We start from the raw sequence: 23184 nt of genomic DNA, 5'->3' as shown, positions 1-23184 counted from the left end.
TGGAGAGCGCTGGGCCAATCACGGCGGGACAGGCCGCAGGTTGAAGAAGTAGCGACAAGCCCAGCCAGGTCGATGGTTGTTGCCCTTTTTTGCAGCGCCTCTCAAAGTTCCCGACCGCAGACAGGTCTAGGTACCTAGGTACCTGACGCGGTACAGCTGGTCGTCGCGGCGCATCACAAGCACGCCGGAGCTGCGCACTAGAGGTACACGTCGAGGTACACGTCGAGGTACACGTCAAGGTACCTTAGTACCTTTGTACCTTAGTAGGAGGAGCGCTAGAACTGCCAGTGCAGACAGTGCTAGACTTGAACCTTTCCTAGTGCCGGAACCAGGCTAAACTAAGAAAAATTGAAATTCCAGGTTACCACTGCTGCAGCATCCGTCCATGTACCGTAATAATGCATGTATCAGAGGTAATCAGAGGTACCTCGCGATCCCCCCCCTTGCGCACTTTGTACTCTCGTACTCCCGCACTTGGTGTCTCTGCGTCCCGCCGCCCCCGGTCGCATTTCCTGACTGGCCGGCGCTGCTTCAGTCTGACTCTGGTCTGCTCTGGCCTCGCTGCCATTCAAAACTATGCCACGACCCATGGCCGTCATCGATTCTGCTTCCTCTCCCCCATCGAACGTCGCGATGAAGTTCGGTACCGCCCTGTAAGCTCGCCAGCGACTCTCGAAGTCTGCTCTGGTGCCTCTCTACTCTACGGCGCATTATCGTTTTTACTTAATACTGGGAATCTCTTCTTTTTTGCTTTCCTTTCCTATCCTCACGTCCCCATTTGTCTTTAGCCTTTTTCCTTGTTCTTGTGCACTGCTTGCATCGCATCGCAACTCATCGCCGTTGTACCTGGACATCGCCGCCATACTCACTCACCCCAACGGCTCCATCGCATCTTCTGGCTTTTTCTCTCCCCCCTTGCCAACACAGTCGTCATCGGCCACGGCCCTGCTGACCTGGAAAAAGAGGGAAAAGAAAGAAGAAGAAGAAAGAAAGAAAAAAAAAAGAGGACAGCTGTGCATTGCTGCCTGTACTGTACTCTTTTGACCGCTCTCTCCAAGCCTTTTTCTGTGTCCCTTGTTTTTTTTTTTAATCACTCGACTCCTTTGTTTTTTTGGTGGGCGAATCGACTCACTCGGCCTCGCCACTTGTCTGCTCAGTTGACGAGCGCTGTGGCCCCGGCTCTCCAGGCGCTGTCTCACTCACTGTCACTGCCTAGCCTTAGCTGCTCGGGCGCTGTGCTCCGAAATCGCCAGTTGGCGGCCACCTGCCCAGTCAGTCGCCACCTCAGCGCGAAAGAGTCACACAGCCGACGCTTTGTACCCACTCCCTACCTAACCTCGCTATTCCGCTACCACCAGGCTGTCACCTCGCCGCCTTGCATCAGCCCCCCGAGACTTCAGGCCACGCTGTGAAGAGTCACATCTCACTCGTCGCGATAAATACGCTGCCGCTGCCCTGACAGCCCGTACCTGCATATCCATCTCGATGATCCCTGGCCTCGACTCATCCCTGTAACCGCTGCCGTCGCGTCGCCAAACCGCCTTACACTCACAACTAACACTCACCACTCACCACTCACAGCCACAACGCCCTTCGTCATAGCATCAACAACCGACTCCAACCGCCTCGCCGCCCGATGATAGACTTGATCTAAGAGTCTCATCAACTCCCTCCCACAACTAGCCGCCAGAGCATTGGTTTCGCGATGCCTCTTGCAACCTACAAACTTTCCCCAGTCGCCGTCTCAGCTTCGTCCACCGGTCTGCTTGTTCGTGAAAAGTCGACTCCCCTTCTTATCTAAAGAAGGCCCTCTTCTCTTCATCTCGAACACGGTTCTACCTGCAGTTGCATTCACCATCATCGGATGCCATTGCTGTAGAGCTAAAAGCAACAAGACTCGGTAACGCTCGAAACTGTCACAATCCTCCGGTTGACTTAGCCTTGACGGCGACTGGAAACGTTCACGCTGGCTTGAACACCCAAGCCTACATCTCTATAACTGCAATCCCCCATCACAACTCGTCAAAATGACGTCCGAAACCACCATCTCACCCTCCTATGACCCCTTGAGTCAATACGCCCCCTACAACTCCTCTATATCCTCCTCGGCTTCGGCCTCTGCCTCTTCTGTATGGTCTGGATCCGACACTGCCTCGCAAACCTCGGACGATGCCTCTGGCTCTACCTCTTCCGATAGCGACTCATGCCACTCATACTTCGCCTCTCAGGAATCGTCGACCTCGACTCGTCGTCCTGGCCTTCTTAGCAAACCGCGCCAACAGCAACAGGCCGCGCAAGTCCCTGTCGTCCCTGTTGAGTTGCGCCAAAACCCTAGACGTACCGCTGCGGCTGCTGGAGGTGCGGGATGCCCGCCGCCTTCACTTGTTCGGCAGTCGGATCGCAAAGTAAACTTTGTCGATAGCCTTGTTGGTACGTGCCTCTTACTGACATATTTCTCAAAGACAAGATCCCCGTGCTTAGACTTTACCTATGCAGACTCGTCGACCCAGATCGTTGAAGCCATTTGGCCTCTCTCTTCCGCTCCGTGCCGCCCGGAGCCTGGCAACAGGGCCGTGCTGCCGCTGCGCACCTTTATCCAAGAGACGCTTCGGCGCTCCCGTACTAGCTACTCGACCTTACAGGTCGCTCTGTACTATCTCATCCTCATCAAGCCTCACGTTCCCAAGCGTAGCTTTACTGTGGAGCAGTATGAGGACCGCTACGCTGACCGAGCTCTTCAGTGCGGCCGGCGCATGTTCCTCGCGGCCCTGATCCTTGCGTCCAAGTATCTGCAGGACCGAAACTACTCTGCCCGGGCCTGGAGCAAGATTTCTGGCCTCAACGTCCAGGAGATCAACCAGAACGAGGTTGCCTTTCTCCTCGCCGTCAACTGGAAGCTGCACATCACCGATGAGGTCTTCCGAAGGTGGACTGAGATTGTTCTCAAGCATACTCCGCCCCCACCCCCACCCTCGCCTGGTGCCGTCTCACAGACTTTGGCACAGCAGACGTTGGAGTGGAAGCAAGTTATCCTGAGACTGAACCCGGACCTTACCAACATTGAGGGCCTCATTCCTGCCCTCCGCATGCCTGCGAGATCCAGTGATCTCTGCGCCCTGTCGCCTCGTAGTATTCTCAACCTCCCCACGGAGCAGCAGCAGCGCCGTCTGCCTACCCTGGCTTCAACCATGGCCGAGGAAGAAACCTGCGATCCCAAGTTTCTCTCCAAGTACCTGCCTGCTCCCCTGGAGCCGACGCCCACGATGGCCTTTTCAGCTACTCCTGGTAGACTGGCCCCTGCATTGGGTCTTCTTCCGACCCCGCGCCTGACGCCGCAATCAAGTGGTATCTGTACTCCTGCAGTGAGTGCTGCATCACACCTCCTCGGAAAAAGCAACGCAATGTGCCTGGCCATGGCCCAAGCTGGCAGCATCAGCACCGCTCAGCACCTGGAGCGCTTTCCCGCGACTCTGTCGACTTCCCCCCAGAACTACTGCCCCGCTCGTCGTTCTTCTCTTGCCAATTCAATCTCGACCATGTCCTCTCCCGAATCGATGGTTTCGGATCTTTCGCACACCTCTCGCTCGTCCTCTATTTCGTCTGCGTCATCTTTTGCTAGCGCGACCCTCAACACCTCGTTGACGGCTCAGTCGCGATTCCGATCGATGAAGGCGATGAATGAGAGATCGTTCTTGAGGTCGACAGTCCCCACCGTTTCAGAGAGCTACGAAGAGTATGGTTTCGCGTCGTCCCCTGAATCGTACACCGGCCCGGTTGCGAAGATTGGGAGCCTCGCTCTGGAAACCCCCTTGGCAAGACAGCAGCGCGAGCTGGAAGGAATGTCTCGGGATCCCGACTCGGATGCCGCACGCGCTCTCCAGCATCTGCACAGCCAGAGCATCCGCGGTGTTGATTTCAAGCCCAAGACTGGCATCAAGCGTAGCAGAACCGCATCGGTGGACCAGCCTCTGCAGGAGCACGTACGGGAGATGCTTTACCCCCACAGCGCTGGGAGCGCTCCTTGGCCCATTACTCGCTCGCGAGCACTTGATGGAACGGAGCCCTACTTGCAGGTACCTGTTCGCCCCAGCCCAGGAGAAACGAGAAAGAGGCTGTGTTGCTCCGCTCAGGCGGCCAGTGGCTACCAAACAGCAACGAGCGCATTTCGCCCACGAGAGCCAAGCTTTTGGGGCATCCTTAACTGAAATTTACCCGGGGCGTTTATTTACTCTGTCAAACTTATTATATACGCGAGCCATTATCGCCATCAATCTAATGCTGTTCTATCACGGATCGGTCTGGCTGTAATTTACCGATCCCGTCATTCGTTTCTCTCTCTATTTGCTGCAATTTATTCTTCCCTTTGTTAGAAGACTCATAACGGTTTTTACGGATGGCGCTCGAAGGGGAGGTCAGGGGGGCGTCTCGTTGACAACACAGAGCTTTTGATATCGCACAACTTGGGCAGAGGGCACGTTTCTGCAAGTTATCATAAACCACCGGACATGGTATCCAAGGCAACGGTTTCGCCTTAGGAAAAAAAAAGTGCGTTTAATCTATTTACTGTTTCTTCATCCAGGAACAAGGGAAATTACATACGGATGGTTACAACGACGGTGATGAAAGATATCCTGTAAAGTGTGGAAGAAAGCAATTTAAAGGTTTTGCCCAGCTGTTGAGGGGGCCGGAGGCTGTTTTTGTGCGCTTTTTACATGTACGACTAGAAGCTTTTGATTTCCTTTGCGACTTTCGACTTTTTTTTTTCTTGCTCTATCTATCTCGGCGGTAGCTGAGGCCTCATTTGCTTGGATCCCATCTTCTGCTCTAAGAGAGGATGGAGGAGAGCGAATGGGGAACAATCAAACATGATTACGAGCAGTTAACGGGTTTCCATTTCTCATTCCATAGTGATGTGATAATCGAGTGACCAGAGTAGTACTACGTGAGCTTCCAAGGCACCCATCAGCTGCCAATAAGCCCACCTCTATTACGTATCAGCAGCTACCTAGTGGTAACAAACGATCCCTCGTACAAGTACATGGATGTATCAGCCGGAGTGCGAAATGGCCCGCGTGTGAGATTCCCTGACCCCCCGCTTACGAGTACAGTACCTTGAGTACCTCGCAATAGGCCACACAAGGGTTTAGTTCCCAGCCATATTTGGTGATTTCGCTGTGCGCGAAATTGTCTGGCTTGCGTGCCAACGTGCGTGAAACCGCCCACCGAGTGAGTCATGGCGTCGTCCCGACATGGGGCCCTAAAATTTGCTTCCTCCAGCTCTCCTGAGGCCGGGAGCTTGCCTGATTGGGTAAGCGGTGGCGACTGATGGAGGGTTGTCTGTGCTCCATTTCCATGTGCACTGTGGCTTGTCAGTATTGGACTTTGTGTGCTCGAGACAACTGTAAGTCGCGGTTCTACGGAAGCGAGCTGCGTGGCTGGTCCTAATCCAACTCGCCGAAAGAGGAGATTTCCTTGATCCCGGTGGAGTCTCACGGCCCAGGCTGGTTGGCTGGTGAAGATCCTACGCCAGAGATCCCGTCAGCGGGTAATGATATTGCCAGTCCATTCACGCCGATACGCAGCCAGAGGGTGCAAAGGGCGTGAAGGAGACGACAAGTTGCCGTGCGTCAGGCCAAGTACATGTCGCGACTCGTGTGCGGGTGGAGTTGATTCGCAGTCCGATGCCCCCCGTCGAGGCCGATGTTGAGAGTATAAACGGGCTGCTCGCATGTGCATATCCCCTCATAGCTGCAGCTGCTCCGGGGGAGCCATACGTGTTGCTATATAAATGGCCTCGTTGCCATCGAATTGTCATTGATCGCCCCCCTTTTGATCGTGTCCTGAAAGCGGAGAATCTGTGAAATGTAGTTTGCATTAAAAGCCGTATATCAACATGGTATATAAACTCGAGTGTTTGGTAGCCATTCGTTGGTAACATTATTTGTGATAAATGAGAGTCCATCTTTCCTCCCTTGTTCATTTTCACACACTCACTCACACACACTCACACATACAGGCCTAAACAAAAAAAAAGGAAATAAAGAAAAAAAGAGAAGAAAAGGCAGCATGTAGCTGAAGTGGTATCGCAGATGGGGGCCGCTGCATGATTCAGCCTTTCCAGGAATGACAGTTGTGGACGTGGACCAACCATTGCAGGCAAATAAACTTGGGGCTTCTCGTGTGGTTGATTCGCCTGTTTTTGCGTCAAGCTTATCCAAAGCCACGATGAGTGAGTTATTCTCAGTCCGATAAACGTGAGCCAGGCAAAAAAAAAAAAAAAAGGATGGCGGCCAACAGAATTACTCGGTAGTGCGTGGGCATGACCAGGCGTAATGATTGACCAGGTACCAACTGAGGGGCCATCTTCTTCAGCCGGCTTGCTTGCTCACTTTGTGCAATTCCAGCGTATGTTGCAGCTGTGTATCCGTTTGACGGGGGATGGCGTTGTGTAACCACGCTTAGGCTCACCTGACCATGGCTTGATATTGATGCATTGATGCTGCAGCACCGGCTGCAGTTGGAGACATGCCAGTCCACCAAACATCTTTCCTAGCCTTTTCATTTGGCCGAGAAATAACGACCCTCCACCACTCCTAGGCGGTATGGGGAGGAGGAGCACAGTCGGCAAAATGGCTGATATGCCTGCTCCCTCATCGTCATCTTGCTCTAGTACGGTTGGTCGTCCTACATTTGAAACCTGCAGTGATGCCTTGCCAGCGCACGCTGTCAAGGTTTGGATGTGCATCGGCAGCGGCGCTATTAAGATGAGCAAGGGGTGAAGAGTGAGCCTAGGTGTTGGTATATCTCATGAGAAGTTCCTCTGGCATATGCAGTGAGAGGAAAAAGGCGCTTCGGACTCGTCGTAGCAAGTCTCTGGTCTGGTGTGAGTCGGCTCCCCATTGGATTCGACGTTCCAATGCGACAAACTCCTTCCTCACGACGTCTGCGGGTAGGCCGTCAAAGACCCAGGTGCGATAGAGGCAGTTGATGGCCACCACATTAGGCACCTCGACATTAAGCATGGAGTTGCGGATTAGCTCCATCTTGACCTCCCAGGGAGGCTGGCTGAAGAGTTTTCCACAACTCATGTAGCCACCGCGGCAAAGCCAAAAGAGCTGCCGCTGCATCTCATCATCCCACGGGCCAGTGATGAGTCTATCAGGGATACGTGTCAACGGATGAATATCTTGCGAGAACCAGTGAATACCTCGGGTGGCGAAGGCTGGCCATTTGGCCGCTTGCTGGTAATCTACTTCGAAGCACTCTCGTGCATTAAAGTGAGAGACACCACCCTTATAGGCATGGCCAACTTGATGCGCATCATCAACCCACAAAGCGCTGTGTTGATAGTGGCGCCCTTTCCCATGAGTCTCAAACCAGGTTTGCTGCGCTTGCAGGATTAAATCTATCGTGATCCAAGGTTGATCTAACACTTGGGACTGTATACATACATGAGCTCAATTAGCATGGTGACATCATGAGCGGGCTGCCATGCAGCATTACACGAAATCCTCCTTAGAAAGAAAGACAGCACGAACCTGGAATATAGGGTCCCCGCGGCACGGGACATGCTGTGCATCTTCTAACCAAGGCCCATGGACAACCGCAGGGTTGGTCGGGATGCCGAACCACTGGTCCCATGTCTCATGAAAGGCCCGCATGAAGAGACGCAGTAGAGTAGCCCGCGCCGAAAGCTTCATGCCAATGAAGTTGCTCACGCGGGGTAGGCTGAGATTGCCGCTGTAAAGGAAAATGCTTTCAAGGATTTCCGCCGGAAGGGAGTCGAGTGTCTTCCGGCGGCGCGTCGCTCGAGTGTTCATGACGGTGGACAATGATTTCCTAGTCCGCAGTGCCTTGGCGGGCGGCTGCTCCTGTAATGACTGAGGTCGATTGGTGGCGGGGGTTTTGCGTTTGCCCCTGACGTGAACCTTGGTGAGCTCCATGGCGGGAGGCTATTTGAAACAGCGGACCATCCAATGCTGGAAATGCTCTGTCAAATCCAGCAATCGCCTGCGATTAATCGCTTTGCAATCGATGAGAGGCGCGGTACTGGGGATCGCTGGGTTTCTGGTTTCTGGGAGAGAAATGGCAAACAATTTAAGGTGGAGCCAGAGTCGCTCGCGGCTCGACTACCGAGAGCTTCTTGTCTTGTTGCGGTAAGTCGTGGCCAAGACGGCGGTGAATAAACTTCAGCCGAAGGATGGCCCAAATGTCAGGTCGAGGGTTTTGTGCGAGTCCAGGCGACGCTGCGCCGAATCGAGTGCATCGGCTGGAATATATAATCGCTGGACAAGCAGCCAGCGGCTCGCCTGGGGTTTTAGCTCCATGGCTGCTTCGGTCATCCTTCAAGCCTCTCTGTCTCCCTACCTTATGCAGCAGAGCATGTGAAGGCTGGTCTCAGAAGATGACGTCGTCGAGTGTTGCAATTGGGCAGATGCTGCAAGGAGACCGCTGTGCATTGGCGGTGCAATGGCAAAGATGGATTTTGAATCTGTGAATCAGACAGAGACAAGGCGAGGAAAGACGAGGAAATGATGAATTGAAGTTGAAGAAGCTTAGACATTGCACAAGACCAACAATGTACAAAGTACCCCATTATTCCTGTAGCCTGTCATTTGAGGCGTTCCTGCGTGCTTCCTTCCGCATGGACTGGCAAACCAGCTGGACATCCGCTGGCTGGGCAGGAACGTACCAGCTGGGCGGGCGCGGGCAGGTTGATGGTGGTCCGTGCACATTGATTGCGATAGCGCGGTAAATTTTGGAAAGACCCTCATGCAGCGGCTTGATGCTATTATACCATCATCACGAACTGGGCAAAACGGGCAGGCATCGCCGGTTTTATTTGTTTTGTAATATACCCTTGATTTTTCTTCTCTTTTTATATCTACCTATTCATCTTTTGCTCTGTTTCTAATCCATTAGAGGCGGCAGTTTTGTTGACATCCGCCATCGTTCAACACCAGAGTCGAAAACCAATAGTGTCCATGCCGATGCTCGCTTGTCCTCGCGCCACTCTATAGCGATGCAGTCAGCGGCATTGCGATCGCCTGTGCCCTCGCGAAACCTCTTGCGATTCTTGCGCTCGCAAACCGACATCCCGTTCTTCAGCTACAACTGCATCCATGGATGCCCGAGTCGAGTGACGAGCGCGGCCTCCGGGCAACGAGTCGCCAGAGCGCATTCGACCAAGGCCACTTCTGGTGCGCCCGCCGTTTTTACCGAACTCGAATCCTCAATCTTTAGCTTGGAATCGCTTCGAGTTGGCAGAGTATTCAGAAGGGCTTGCGCGCGGACTTTGAAGAGGAGATCGTTTTGCACCTCGGCGATTGTGTACCAGAAAGCGTCTGCTGCGAACGGCGATCCGACTCCCTCTTGGCAAGAGAGACTATGGGGTATTGGGGCTCGAGGAGCTGCAAAAGCCCTTAAACCAGATGATTTGCCTTCTCGCGAAGATATGGAGCACGGCTCGTCCATGTTCAACAACCGCCGAATCCTGTCCGCCAAGGCAGCGCTGGAGCCACGACTACGTTGTACAGAGGTCGATGAGAATGGCAAGGTGATTCTGATGGATGGCGAGTTCAAGAAATCGGAGCTCATCGCAAAGGTATGCTGATTTGCGCACTGCCAAGAAGAGAAACAACTGTGGCGACGATGATGATGCTAACCATGACGATGTGCGTATACAGTACGGTTTACTGCCTCGCGATCTTCGCAAAATCGACTCATCAAATCTTCCGCACATCCTCGTTCGACCTTCGGCTATTCTACTTAATCTACTACATCTCAGAGTCCTGATCAAGCGTGACCGCGTGCTTCTATTTGACGTCTACGGCTCTAAGACGTCTTATCCGCAGTCTGCTTTCATGTATGACCTCCAGGGCAAACTGCAACAGAAGCCCCCTCCTGGTGTGCCGGGACTGCCCTACGAGTTTCGAGCTCTCGAAGCCGTGTTGACTTCGGTCACGTCGGAACTGGAAGCAGATTTTGAGTCGGTACGAGAGCCGGTCATGCACGTCCTCAGCGAGCTTGAGGATGACATTGACCGGCAGAAGCTGCGCCAGCTTTTGATCTTGTCGAAGCGAGTTAGCACATTTGAGCAAAAGGCTAAGCTGGTGCGGGACGCCATTGAAGAGCTGCTGGAAGCTGATGATGATCTGGCAGCCATGTACCTGACGGAAAAGGTGCACGACTTGTATAGAAGCACTGATGATCACACGGAAGTTGAGATGCTGCTCGAGTCGTATCACAAGCTTGCGGATGAAATTGTGCAGGAGGCTAGCAACTTGGTGTCTGGTATCCGGAATACAGAGGACCTGTGAGTTTTCTTTCTCTTTTTAAACTTGATCACTGCCATCGCCGTAACCATTAACATGTGCAACAGCGTACGAGCCATTCTCGACGCTAATCGCAACGCCCTCATGCTTCTGGAACTCAAGTTCAGCATCGGGACGCTGGGACTAGCAATGGGCACCTTTATTGCTGGTCTTTACGGTGCCAATTTGGAAAACTTTATCGAAGAGACGAACTGGGGCTTCGGCGCCGTCACGGCTACATCGGTCGTCTTCTCTCTGGTTGTCTGCTGGTATGGACTGGTCAGGCTGCGCAGGATCCAGCGCATCAAGATGGCGGGTGATGAGCGGCCTCGGCTATCTCGCGGACACCCATACTACGACGACGGCGCTGCCCTCGGCATTCTGGATTCGAGGAACAGGGAGCTGCTGCTACGAGCACACATGCAAAGGGCACTCAACAACAAGAAGAGGTGGTGGTTCTCACGATGAATCATGAACATGTACGATACACAAGAAAGAGAAGAAAAACAAAGGACGACATCTGGCGGCTGCTTACTCACATTTATCCCCCCTCCCCCCTTTATTCTCCCCCAACATGGCATATAGATGGCGTTGTGGGCGGATTGGACTCAATTGTTACATGTAAAATTTGGATCACACACGCACGCTCTTTTCTTTTTCTTGTTTTTAAATTTTGAAAAATGATGAATCATGAAGGTCTTGGGGCATCTCATCTCTGGGTCTACTTTTTGGAAACGGCGGGCTGATGGTGGTACTCGCATTGTGCTGTGCAAAAGGATGGCACCCATGTACGATAGACGCATGCAGCAAGCAACGCACACAGCAACTACAGCAGCTACAGCAAGCATGCAGCAAGCATGCAGCACTCACCGCCCAGAGATTCGTGTGCTCTGCTCAACTGGACGAATTGCCGGCAAATGCACTCGATTAAAATACGACACCGCCTCTGCAGGCATCAGGCAACCTGCTGGTCGTGGGCCAATCGCGGCGGTATGCGGGCGCAGGCACAGAAGACGGTGAGCAGCATGTGCCTGAGAGACGGTGACCGAAGCTGCGGCGGTATCGTGCAGACGATGGAATTGGCGGAGAGATGGGCGTGGAGCATGTGAGAGAGAGAGGTGGAAAAGGGGAGCGCAGGATTACGTGCAGAGAATGTGAAGCATCTAGAAGCCGGAAGTGAGGCCCTGATTGGGCTGAGAGTGATACGTACCTGAGTTGCTGAGATAGAGAAGAGGAGAGAAGGACTGGGAGCTGACTGGTTGACGTCATGGAAAGGGCCCTTTTGGGCATTGCAGTGTGACCCGAAGCAGCGGAAATGTAAATCTAGATAGAGTACAAAGCAATCAATGAAAACGGCCGCGATCGTCTTGACACGAACATGCTTCTCGCTCCCACCAGGCGGTACAAGGCGGTACAAGATGGGATGGATGGGAAAATCAAGATTCCCAAGGACCAGGGTTGGTGCATACGTCAAGGGGGGTCCACCTGAGAACTAGTAGCTGTCCCTTGTATCCCTTGTAAAAATGATGAGGCGGACGGGACGCCTTACCGCAACAAGAGGGCGAGCGCTATTGGATGGCATGGTGCAGCTTCCGGAGGAGAAGAGCCGGGGGGGAATGAGAATGAAGAGAAGAGGGAAGAGGAGAAGGGGATAATGGGATTGAGTTTTTTTGGGTGATGATTTCAGAATTTGGTAATATTGGGTTGCTTAAACAGAGGGAATAAGAAGCAATCGTGATGGATGGTTGACGATGATGATGTCGTGACAGGGCAGAAATCATCTTGACGTCATGGAAGCCCGTTGCTTCTCTTCTCCCAGATTACTCTTCTCGGGAGTTAAATTCAATTCAAACTTGAAGCTAACGGCATTCCGTTTTAGCGTTTTTCCCGGGTGATGTTTTTACTTGTAGCAAGTACTACCCAATTTGTTAGTCGTTGCCCAGAAAAGGGCTGATATGACGAAACGACGAAGTGATTTGCCCATCCCAATTACCTGCTAGTAGACACCCAATGCGGAAGGGAACTGACCTCCTTCCTTACTGGAGGGGGGGGGGGGCAAAGAGCGGACAGCCAGTTGTGGGTTCAACGTTGAGAACCGGTGAGCGGCAGGAGCTGCAGGAGGGCCAGGGATGCGTTCCAAGGTGCCTTCCCATGTTCATGTGGATGGCCGATGGGTACATGCGTACAGTGGAAGAGGTACTTGGGGATTCCGTGTGTGGATGCGTGCTAATGCGCGTACCTATGTGGTGCTTTTGTAATGTACCTTTTTTCATTATCTTTTCCACTTTTGATGTGTGTGTGTGTGAGAGAGGCGAGATGGAGCAAGAGGTAAGTTTTAGTTTGCGGGAAGCTGGCACAGGGATTATTTGGGCTGGGTTCGTGTATAAGACAAGGGCAGTCGCCACCTTCTCTCCGACTTCCTGTTCCATGACATTTATTTCCTGTAACAAACACTGACGATAATCAATCTTCTCCTATAAGACGCCTTCACAAACAAAGACTGCTCTACGACATCTCGTCCTACCATACGCCAACACCTAATACACCTACATACCTATCAACACACAAACATCATTCATAATGGGTGCTGTCGTATCTTGTGTAAGCATCCTCATACATCCGCCTGCCCAAACGAAAACACCCGTCTAACACCCGTCGTCAAACAGTTCGAGGCCATCTTCCGGACGATTGGCAGCGTCATTATGGCCATCGTCAGCGGCATCGGCAACATGCTCACTGCCGTGATAAATGGAATAGTTTCTCTCTGCGGAATTATCGTCTCCTGCGTGACGTGCGGCCATGCTGGTGGCCATCGCCGGTACAGACATCGTGGTGTAAGGGGTTCTAGGATGCGGAGCCGCGTATAAAAAATGGAGCCTGAGTCGAGCGAAGACGAGGAGCATGAAATCAGCCAACATCGTCAGAAATCATGACGACCGCGCTGGTGCTCTGCTTCACGAACCGGTTATGAATCACGACACGACAGAAACACATTACCACAAAGCGCAAAGCAGAGAGGTCTCTTTGCAGCGTGGACGACGAATCACACATTTTCCTTGCTTGTATGTTTGTACGATTATTGTTGGATTCTTGAGATACCAAGACCTCTAGTCGCCCTCGAGCGGTACATCCTTCTTGTTTCATTTGTCTACTGTATTATTACACATCATATAGTCTGAATAATTGACACCGTCACCGACATTCTCTTGTTTCCTCTCACAAATGCTGCTTATCGTGAATCAAATCACATGCCAAGTCGTTTAATGCCAGTCAAGGTGGGGGGATGGGGGTCTAATCCTAGTCGTCCTCTTCCATCACGTTCCTGTTAAAGAAGCCATAGATTTGTCTGGCCGATGTCCTGCCCACTATCGGCTCCAGCTCCTTCTCCGTCATGTTGGCCACCTCCCGTATGTTTTCCGTGTCCAGAACGAGGCTCTTGATGTTTTGCGGCGTCACGCCCGGCGCAATGGACAGCATTTCCTGAGGCTCCTGGTTAAAGACCTGGTCTTCCACCTTGGAATCCTTGTCCAGGCCCGCCTGCACTGCCGCGATGGGATCGGGCTCGTGCTCTAGCGTCTTGAGCGAGGCAAATATCTCGGCGGTCTCATACGGTGAGGACGACCAAATGATGCGCAGCTTTGGAAACGCAAGCGTCAGCAGCACGAGCTTGGACTGGAGATCCGACGAGACATTGGTGGGAGCAACGCTGTTGAGGCTGCCAGAAAGGTCGGCAAAAGGCTCTAGAGTGAAGGACTTGTTCTGGTCGAATTCAATGAGCAGCATAGGATTCTTGTAGTGCTGGAACATGGTTTCAGCCTGGCTGTACAGCCTGCCGTCCTTGAAGGATGAGATTAGATCGCTGATGGACTTTCGTTCTACGCAAATGTTGGGCGACAGGATGTAATCGCCCACGGTGAGCATACACGGCACCACTACCATAGAGCGCCCGTGCAGCAGAGACGGCAGCGAGGACCTGAACTCTCGCACGTCGACAACGACCCGCGGCGGCTCCGCCGTGGCCGCCAGCTTACCGCCTCCGGCGATGCGGGTGTTGACGGTGCGTAAGAAGGCCTCCTGCGGGTCCTCGATCCCGTGCGGGTCGACCGTCATGACCAGCGACATGCTTGCCCGCTCCTTGATGAGCTTGGTGAAGGCGTCCTTTTCTCTCCTGACTGAGGATAGATACCGCTGCTCCTCTACTGAGCCTCCGTAGTACAAAAAGTATACTCTGACGTTGCGGTCGTTGTGAGAAGACCGGTACACTTCTACACGACGGATGAAGGCGGCGTCAGGCTCGTACATGATGATGTACCGCGGCTTGACCTCCTCAAGTACATGCTCATCCTGGTCACCGTCGTAGGCGTGGACAACAACCAAGTCCTGCATCTCATACAGCTGATAGTAGTCTTCCATGTTCTCTAATGGATCAGCAGCAATGTCATCCTTCTGCTGTAGCGCTTCTTCCTCGGTGATCTGGACTTTTGCCATCAGGTCTGCCACCTCCCCTGGCTTCTCGAAATACTGGGCAATGCTCCCGTTATCGGTACGCCCGGACATGATCATGGACCCTCCGACATTTCCCCCTCCTCGCATTCTCCGCCTTTTGTTTGCTGGAGCCTTGCCACCCCTGAGGCTGCCGCCATGTCCGGGCCGCGAGTCCGTGGCGCTGTTGAGAGCCTTTTGATTCTCGGCGAACAGGCTGGCGCTGACCTGCGCAAACTGTCTCTTCCATCTCAAGTAGTTTCGAAGTTTCCGCCTCAACATGAAGTTGGCCGACGGTTTGTGGGCTTCCTCGGCACGTTCGCGCTCAAACTCGGGGTCGTCCACGACTGGAAGCGCATCTTTGTCTGCCTTTGGCTTCACATGCATAGTCTGAAGGAAGTCGCGGAGCTGCCGGCACGTATCCGTGTTCGAGCACATGATGAGTATGCCTCCGTTAGAGTCATCTCTCACTTTGGGCTCAAAGAAGAGATCTCGATCAATTTCTTCCAACACCTCTGCCAGTATGCCCCATTTCGGCAGCTCCTCGAGAACAGGACGCAGTGAATCAATATTTTCGCCGCTCTTCGATACGCTTTTGGGACTGGCAGAGTAGACTCGCCTCCGTGCAATATCGAATATGGTCTGAGCAGCATCAAGAAACAGCCAGGGGGATTGAGACTGCCGGGTTGATCCGGGAGGAGGGGAGTGCGCGGCGTGTATCGTATCGAGGTGTTGAAGAAAGGATACGGCATCAAAAGTAAGAATGTTGCTGAGAAGTCCACGGAGAATGGTCAAATCGTTGACAATCTGGCGCGTCTTCCAACTGACGCGGTGCCAGTTTGGATCTAATTGGCGCCGAACCAGAACGTCAAAGTTCTTCAGCAGGGCGCTATCCAGATTCCAGTCATCCATTTCCAAGCCCGAATTGCCCTTTTTGAGCTCGTGGATGCTGACCTCGACACATTCCATGATGGCATTCTGAATTTCTCTCATCGAGTCTGTCATGGGAACCTCAAGCTCAATGACCTCGGCCTTCTTCTTGCCTTCGAGAGACTGCGCCACTGTGACGTGAAATCTCGGCCAAAGGGACGCCTTTTTGAGAAATAAATTCCTCATCATGGTGGTCAACGGTGAGAATCCCGTAGTGAATGGATCTGGATTGTCTGAGAAGGCCTTGAGAAAGCCAACTTTGTTCTTCTGCCTGTACACTCGGAGAATGAATGCCTCTAGAGAAGTGGCGATGACTCGATCTGCGTGGAGAACAACCAGGCCGGTGATGAGCTCGGGATTCAACAGCCCCGTCAGGAGGTCGACTACGAGGATGCGAGAGGTGATGCTGAAGATGCCGCCCTTTGCATACATCTTTTCCCTGGCACCGACAGTCTGGGAGTCGGTGTTGACAACTGTTAAGCCCCGTGCTTTGGGCGATGCACTGATGGCGGCATGTTCGGCCAGTGCCTCGCCAATCCAGTTATTTTCGCGCTCGCCTGAGCCTACGAGAACGATGAGGTTGCTCCCAGCAGCATCGTAAGAGTGGAGGAGATTTGTGACAAGGCGCATCTGGCCCAGGCCACGGGCGAGAATCACGAGCTCATCCTCAGCTCGGAGCTCTTGGAACAGCTGCTGCTGGTATTCCTAACGGGGCTCGATTAGCCACGAGGCCAAGGAGAGGCAGCAGAGCAGGAGAACCAACCAGGGGCAGCGAGAGTTTGACTGGCTGCGGCGCATTGCTGGTCGACATCCGGGGCGCCGTGACGATGCTTCATGGCCGAAGCGTGAAGTTCATGCTACTAACAAATGAAGATCCGTTATGGAGGTACCTCTCCGCAGACGGAGCTTGTTTTAGTGCGGCCGTTTAGCGCTGTGGGTTACCGTTTTTAGCGGTACTTGGAGTCTTTGGACCTGGTCTCTGCTTTCAAGGTTCCGTTTTTATCACGTGACTAGCATAATCATTGGTACCCAAACCGTTTTACACTGGGAAATGAAAGATGCCTGATGCAGTCATGACCAATTCCATGGGTAATGAGGATAATGCTGCTGCTGCTGCTTGCATTAATCAAACATCCATATCTGCAATCCGTATACAGTAGATGCCAGCAATGTCAGCCCACAAAACCGTTGATACCCAAATGTCTTACAATGTGGCACGTAGCACCTTTGCAAAAGCTCGTTTATGACCCAACTTTGACGAATGCCAATGACGTCTCAGTCAACGTCATCCAATCGACGCCACCAGCGCCGGCTGCAAACGCCTTGATCAAACTTGCAGCGTTGCCGGCTTCAGCTAGGCGCTTAGGCATATATACTCGTATATATATAGTAGATGGTGGTTTGCTGCCTCAACTCAAACTTTCAATCTCATTCATTATCTTGAACAATTGCATGATCCTGTTTCGTGACAAGGCTATTTCGCATTTACGACGCTGCACACATACAAAGACATTATCCACTACTAAGATTCCCATCATGGACTCTAGCAACAGCCAGCAGAAGAAGGAGGTTTGTGGCTATCCATCCCTTGGCTCACCATCTGTTGCTAACCTAGAATCAAAGGGCGAGAAGCAATTCTCTATCCAGCCCATCAACGAGTCAAACGTCGACCCCAAGTTTGCTGCGCATCAAGCTCATCCCGGCCCAGCCATCGCCAAGCAGATGCCGCCTCAACAGGGCACCAAGGAGGAGCGTCAGGCGAGAAAGGAGGAATTGAATAAATAAATACACATCACTATAGCAGCTATACGATAAATCAAATTTGATTTTTTTTCTTCTTATTTTGGCTTGCAAATCATTTTGCTAAATGCAGTAACCTTATTTCATATCCATGCCACTGCAGATATCATCCGAGGTACATGTACCCGCGAAACGGCGGGGTGTAAAAGAACCATGATGCAGCAACCTCAAAACTCCCATCAAATCAAAGAGCCTCGCCCATATTATCTGCCTTGGCGCCTGTATCCTCCATATTGCATCTCCTATTAAAACAGCCCATGCAGCCAAAGCGCGATCCATAGCTTCTGACCCGTTCTGGAATCATCAAGCAGTTCGTCAGCGCGCAAGAGATGGTCTCGTGCTACTCTGCGTGATGACGACAGGGACTGGCGCGGCCTTGTGGTAATAATGCCTGTGCTATGCTGCTCCAGGGCTGGATAAGATACATACCTAGGTACCTACTATAAACAAAGGGTCCAGCGCTGGAGCCTTATTCTGGCTGATTCTACTCCGTAGCGCCTCTAATTACAGGGAGCCAGTGCGTGCGTATCCTCGCAATTAGTGCCCTTTCCAGCCGCTGCGGATTCCACAAACCCCCCCGAAGCGGAGCCCCCAGAACCGCTGCCACCGCCTGGCCTCGCCTTGCGGATTCCGGTTCCTTTGTCCTGAACGCATTTGCTCACTCAACCTCACCTCTCCCTCTTCCCTCCCTCTCTCTGCCTGCAAAACCCTCGCAAACTCTCCCTTGATGCCTCCGCCGCTGGAGACGCTCGTCCGACTCGATCCCGCCCGTGACAAGCTGCCAACATTCTTAGCGTTTCGGCCCGAGGGCATCGCCCACGCCTGCCTGGGCCTTGCAACGGTCATTAATTAAGACTCAGCTGCTGCCTTTTTGACAGCGGGCGCCAACTTTGGCCAGACGAAAAGAGGAGACGGTCAAGCTACCATCTCATCTAGGCCCTCCCCCTCTTTCCACGCCGCCAAAACGACACTACAATAGTCGCTCGTCGACGGCTCTTTTGCCTCTGCTTTCCCGCCATCTCTCAGCTTCGTCTCGCCTGGTCGCCCCTTGACCTCGCCGCCCGTCTTCCTCCCAGCGTCCGCCCTCCAGCGGCTCCACCGCCAACATGCCCTCCATCCTCAACGACGACGACAAAGATACCGTCAAGCGCTTTGTCCCCAAGCAGTCCAACAAAATCCAGGCCGTCGCCGTCGCCAAGCTCTACGTTGCATATCCCAATCGCTCGAAATGGAATTACTCGGGACTGCAGGGCGCCGTTGTTTTGGCCAACGACTTGGTGGGAAACACCTACTGGCTCAAGATGGTGGATATTTCGGTATGAATGACCCTCGAATTGCCTCCCCCAAACCCATTCGTCGTTGGTCTCCCTTACGCACAAAACGGATGGGAGACAAATGCAAGCGATGGAGGAAAGAAAATCAGAGAAAAGGATTGCAATGTTAACAGCTTTGGCAACTTGAAACAGCCCTCCAACCGCGGGGTCATCTGGGACCAGGAAATCTTCGATTCGTGGAACTACAATCAAGATCGAACCTTTTTTCATACCTTTGAATTGGAGGAATGCCTCGCCGGGCTCAGCTTTGTCGACGAAAAAGAGGCCAAGCAGTTCAAAAAGAAAATGGACGAGCGAGAAAAGAATGCTAGCCGAGCGACGAAAGCGACGCCCTTTGGCGGATCCCACCATGCAGCGGGAGGAGGTCAGAAACACAGTCTGCTGGGGAACATCTTCCACCGACATTCGACCGTCTCCATGATGCCGGACACTACAACCTCCAACCTGTCAGGCTTCTCTCACAACTCCGGTTCTTCGGTTAGCTTGAACGACGGCAGAGGTGGTTCTGAATTTGCCCTGCTTGACGCCTTCGACCCCATGTGGCGAGAGCATTACGGCCACGATCTCAGTGATAAGGGGTTAACAGACGACTTCATCAAGGACAACCAGGAGTTTATTGTCGACTTCCTTAGAGAAGAGCAAGCCCGGCTGAACAGGGAAGCAGCAGCACCGCCTCCCGCGCCGCCCGCTCCTCCTGCTCCTCCTGCTCCTCCCGCTCCTCCCGCGCTGCCTTCGCCTTCGACCAACGGCCATGCCGTGAGGGCGCCACCTCCACCACCGCCTCCGTCTGCTCCCCCGGCCGCTTCTGCCATTCCCGGCTCGCCCAATGCAAAGAGGACCGGGCCGCCGCCTCCTCCGGCTCCTCGGCGGTCGGGCGGCAAAGTTGACGGTGATCCCAGCCCACCGAGAGCACCATCTCCTCCTCGGCCGCGATTCAACGCTCCGCCACCCTTGCCCGACGCAGGCAAGTTTGCGCATCAAGTTGTCGAGAGGAAGAAGCCCGTGCCTGCTGCTGCTCCATCCGTCCCCGGGCCTCCACCTCCTCCGCGGCCTGCCAAAACGCCTCTCGAGTCCGAAGACCAGCACCACAAGTTCAATGTTCCGCCTCCGTTCAGCGGCCAGCGCGCCCCTGCACCTCCAAGCCGCGGGCCCGTCCCTCCACCGCCGCCTCCTCGAGGCAGCGATGCCGGCGTACCAACTCCCGTGGCCCTCCCACCACCTCTGCCTCCAAAGGTGCCGACTTCGAGCGCTCCTCCGTTGCCGCCACCGAGTGCCCGGCCTGTTCCTCCTCCGCCGGCAGCCAACCACGTACCACCGCCTCCTCCTCCCATGCCGGTAGCCAGCAGCATTCCAGCTCCGCCTCTACCTCCACCAATGCCATCACCAAGATTGCCTCCTCCGCTGCCCTCGGTCAGCGCTCCTCCTGCAGTGCCACCGCCGCCGCCGTTGCCTTCACCAGGTTTTGGAAGCGCTCCTCCTCCACCTCCTCCACCCCCTCCTATGCCTGTCGCCAGCGTTGCGCACCCACCTCCACCTCCACCTGGTCCTCCCCCGATCCCGGGAGCTGGCAGTGCGCCTCCAGCACCTCCGCCGCCTCCTCCACCCGGTCCCCCGCCCATGCCAGGAGCCGGAAGCGCTCCTCCTCCTCCCCCACCCCCTCCGCCGTTCCCATCAGCAGGAGCTCCTCCTCCACCTCCACCTCCGGCAATGCCAGATCGAGACTCTGGCTATTCATCAGGGCCTACAGCTCCTCTTCCCAAGGCGGATGGTGGGCGCGTGTCTCTCCTCGGAGACATTCAAAAAGCAGGAGGTATTGGATCGCTCAAGAAGGTGGACAGAAGCAAGATCAACGATCGCAGTGGGGCGGCTGTTGGAGGATCCTCTGGCTCGGGCGCGGGAGCTGGTCCTAGCCCTGCAGCTGGTGGTGGCATGGCAAATGCCCTGGCGGCAGCTTTACAAAAGAGAAAGGATAAAGTCAGCAAGAGTGGTAAGTTTTGGCTCTTTCTAGTTGTACGTGGGAAGAATGCTAGAGTACTAATTTTTGTGCACAGACGACGAAGAGGAAGATGATGACTGGTAAAGAAGAAACCTGGTGTATTAGGGGAAGAGAAGACATTCGCACGTTAGGCGTCATGATACCTGTGATGGCCGAAAAAGGGAGGGAGAGGGAAATTTATATTCCCTATTACTATTCCTTAACCATGTGAGAGGATCACGATGGCTAAATGCTAAGCTGTCCAACTCGTGGCAGTCCCAGCGTCAAGATTATTATACAAATCGGTTGCTGCCGGCAAAACAGAGGACAGCCAAAAAGTCGCAAAGCCACAGAGAAAGAGAAGAAGTACGGCTGAAGGTGGCTTGTGTTTTGGAGAGTGGCAAGCCCGCACGGGAGTTTGGAGTTGATTTTTTGGAGGGGGGAAGGCCTTTTGATGTCATTACTCAATAGATTGATTGACTTCAAGTTTTGTAGCATAAAGTACGTTTTTGAGATTTCCACTGTTTGGCTGAGTGGAAAAGGTTTGAGAGGATGAGGGAGAAGAGGCGGGAGAGAGAGAAATATATCAACAAAGATTGCACAACAGAGAATTTGAAACATGCATGTACTACGAAGAGTCGCACAACGTGGAGACAATGTTCTGCATCAAGGTGATTTCGCTGGTGGCAAAAAAAAAAAAAGGTAGTCGTAGACTCGTAGCCATAAGAAATATGTAGTATGAACAGTCCTAGTACTAAGATGGAAAACATGAACGGGTGAAAAGACAAAAAGACACCATTGTGACAGCCGCGCCGTCTCTCCCACCGCGGCCATCGAATAACCTCCACTCCGGATAAAACTGTCGTGGGACCCAGCGAGCAGCAGCAAGGAGGGAACAAGGCAAACGCCGGATGCTGGTTATCCGAGTTTTCCTTGTTCCCTCCCTCGGGCTACGTCCAGAAAGGTCTGAGAGAGAAGACAGCTGTGCCAAATCCCCAAGGGCGTAGGCTGGCCCCCTTTTTGTTTTCGTCGAGTTCCCCCCCTCCCTCCTTCTTCCTTATAGAGCGCACAGAAACGGAGGTTGGGGAAAAAATCGGGCAAGGGGGCGTTTGTCGAGTTTTTGATAGTGAGAGGTAGGAGGAAAGGCGTAAAAAAGAAAAATAATGGTCCTTTTCCCTCGCAAAGTTTGTTTCCCCCAGGAGGTTCGGAGCTGCGGCTCAAATGTCGTCAATGTCGAGCTCCTTCTTGTCGCCAGAGTCGGACTCCTCAGACTCGGACTCGTCGGCGCCGAACTCGAAGCCGGCGTTGTCGTCGCCGTCCTGGCCGTAGGTGTCGGTCTCGTTGATCTTTGCGTTTTCGGGCAGCTCGCCGAGGTTCTTGAGATTACGGGCCTCGTCGGCGGTGTACTTGAGGATGACGTCGCCCTTGCCGTCCTGGAAGTCTCGGAGGGAGAGGAGGATGATGTCGCCCTGGTTGATCCAGACCTTCTTGCGCATCTTACCACGGATCTAGACGAGAAATACCATGGTTAGCCTGGTTTTTTTTTTCTCCTTGTTATTTTTTCTCGCTGTGAAAACGGTGGTGGAGTAGCATAAGCCGCGTCATGCATGTGATGTGTTTTTTTTTTTCTCCTTTTGTTATTCTTTTTTCAAAGGGGGGGTTCAAAACGTACGTTGGCGAGACGCTTGCTGCCGTCAAAGCACATAGCCTCGAGTCGGCCGTTGCCCAACATCTTGACAACCTGGGCGTACTCCTGGCCGTCCTCCTTGAAGGTCAGCTCTCGGCGCTGGTCATCGTTCTCCTTGGTTCCTCTTCTGCGGTTCTTGCCGCCCTGTGTTGCGCAAAAAGAGCGGTTAGCCGTCGGATCTAGATCATCAGGTAGTTCTCTGATTTTTTTTTCCTCTCCTGATCGCCGCGTCAGGGGGAAAAAAACAAGCACACAAAAGTTGGCGGGGGAGGGGTTGTTTTTAGAAAATAATTTATTAATTAATTCCTCTCGCCCTCTTTTGCAGTGGTTGTTTTCCCCCGGTCTTGTTGTGCTGCGAAAAAAAGAGCTGCAAAATACGCACCTTTCCCTTGTTCTTGGGCATCTTGACTGTTGGCTCGAGAAATCTGGAGTGTCGGTGACCGTGAGATGCAGGAGGTCAAAAAGTCGGCGACTCTCAGATTTCTTATGTTGGGGCGAATATTAGCATTTGGGCGCAGTCGACGAAACGCATGCGGATTGGTGACTCAATGCGTCACGTGATGGGAGTCACCAGTCAGCGCCCTTGTTTTGCTGATTATGATTCATGCTGCAGAAGTACCAGCCTGCAGAGCTGAGGTACCTGTTAGGTACTAGTAGTAGGTA

The 23184-nt window shown here is 53.3% G+C and overlaps 8 protein-coding genes across 8 annotated transcripts; 4 read left to right on the top strand and 4 right to left on the bottom strand.

Annotated features, from left to right (window-relative positions):
• Positions 1-2027: 2027 nt before the first annotated feature.
• TRIVIDRAFT_114387 (uncharacterized protein) lies at positions 2028-4205 on the top strand (the record flags this gene model as incomplete). Its single annotated transcript, XM_014101186.2, has 2 exons — positions 2028-2430; positions 2497-4205. The coding sequence occupies 2 exons, from the start codon at positions 2028-2030 to the stop codon at positions 4203-4205; spliced, it is 2112 nt and encodes a 703-aa protein (XP_013956661.1).
• Positions 4206-6788: 2583 nt separating this feature from the next.
• On the bottom strand, positions 6789-7943 carry TRIVIDRAFT_200754 (uncharacterized protein; the record flags this gene model as incomplete). Its single annotated transcript, XM_014101185.1, has 2 exons — positions 6789-7439; positions 7539-7943. 2 exons carry the CDS (start codon positions 7941-7943, stop codon positions 6789-6791), a joined length of 1056 nt encoding a protein of 351 aa, XP_013956660.1.
• A 1079-nt stretch (positions 7944-9022) lies between these two features.
• Positions 9023-10781, top strand: TRIVIDRAFT_54143 (uncharacterized protein; the record flags this gene model as incomplete). The annotated part of the gene is made up of 4 exons (XM_014101184.1): positions 9023-9099; positions 9244-9604; positions 9687-10315; positions 10382-10781. The coding sequence occupies 4 exons, from the start codon at positions 9023-9025 to the stop codon at positions 10779-10781; spliced, it is 1467 nt and encodes a 488-aa protein (XP_013956659.1).
• Positions 10782-13610: 2829 nt separating this feature from the next.
• On the bottom strand, positions 13611-16536 carry TRIVIDRAFT_29672 (uncharacterized protein; the record flags this gene model as incomplete). The annotated part of the gene is made up of 3 exons (XM_014101183.1): positions 13611-15671; positions 15750-16430; positions 16489-16536. 3 exons carry the CDS (start codon positions 16534-16536, stop codon positions 13611-13613), a joined length of 2790 nt encoding a protein of 929 aa, XP_013956658.1.
• Positions 16537-17261: 725 nt separating this feature from the next.
• TRIVIDRAFT_191221 (uncharacterized protein) lies at positions 17262-17510 on the top strand (the record flags this gene model as incomplete). The annotated part of the gene is made up of 2 exons (XM_014101182.1): positions 17262-17294; positions 17349-17510. The coding sequence occupies 2 exons, from the start codon at positions 17262-17264 to the stop codon at positions 17508-17510; spliced, it is 195 nt and encodes a 64-aa protein (XP_013956657.1).
• Positions 17511-18631: 1121 nt separating this feature from the next.
• Positions 18632-20939, top strand: TRIVIDRAFT_135880 (uncharacterized protein; the record flags this gene model as incomplete). Its single annotated transcript, XM_014101181.2, has 5 exons — positions 18632-18841; positions 18992-19644; positions 20037-20092; positions 20652-20846; positions 20911-20939. 5 exons carry the CDS (start codon positions 18632-18634, stop codon positions 20937-20939), a joined length of 1143 nt encoding a protein of 380 aa, XP_013956656.1.
• Positions 20940-21588: 649 nt separating this feature from the next.
• Positions 21589-21756, bottom strand: TRIVIDRAFT_186410 (uncharacterized protein; the record flags this gene model as incomplete). Its single annotated transcript, XM_014101180.1, has 1 exon — positions 21589-21756. A coding segment is annotated over one exon (168 nt), but the record flags the coding sequence as incomplete, so codon positions are not given.
• Positions 21757-22051: 295 nt separating this feature from the next.
• On the bottom strand, positions 22052-22665 carry TRIVIDRAFT_28581 (uncharacterized protein; the record flags this gene model as incomplete). The annotated part of the gene is made up of 2 exons (XM_014101179.1): positions 22052-22342; positions 22507-22665. Coding segments are annotated over 2 exons (450 nt in total), but the record flags the coding sequence as incomplete, so codon positions are not given.
• Positions 22666-23184: the final 519 nt, after the last annotated feature.

This window comes from Trichoderma virens, assembly GCF_000170995.1.
Source record: "Trichoderma virens Gv29-8 chromosome Unknown TRIVIscaffold_6, whole genome shotgun sequence".
Classification (NCBI taxonomy): Eukaryota; Fungi; Ascomycota; class Sordariomycetes; order Hypocreales; family Hypocreaceae; genus Trichoderma; species Trichoderma virens.
The sequence above is the reverse complement of the archived record's forward strand: the minus strand, read 5'-3'. Positions and strand labels throughout refer to the sequence as shown.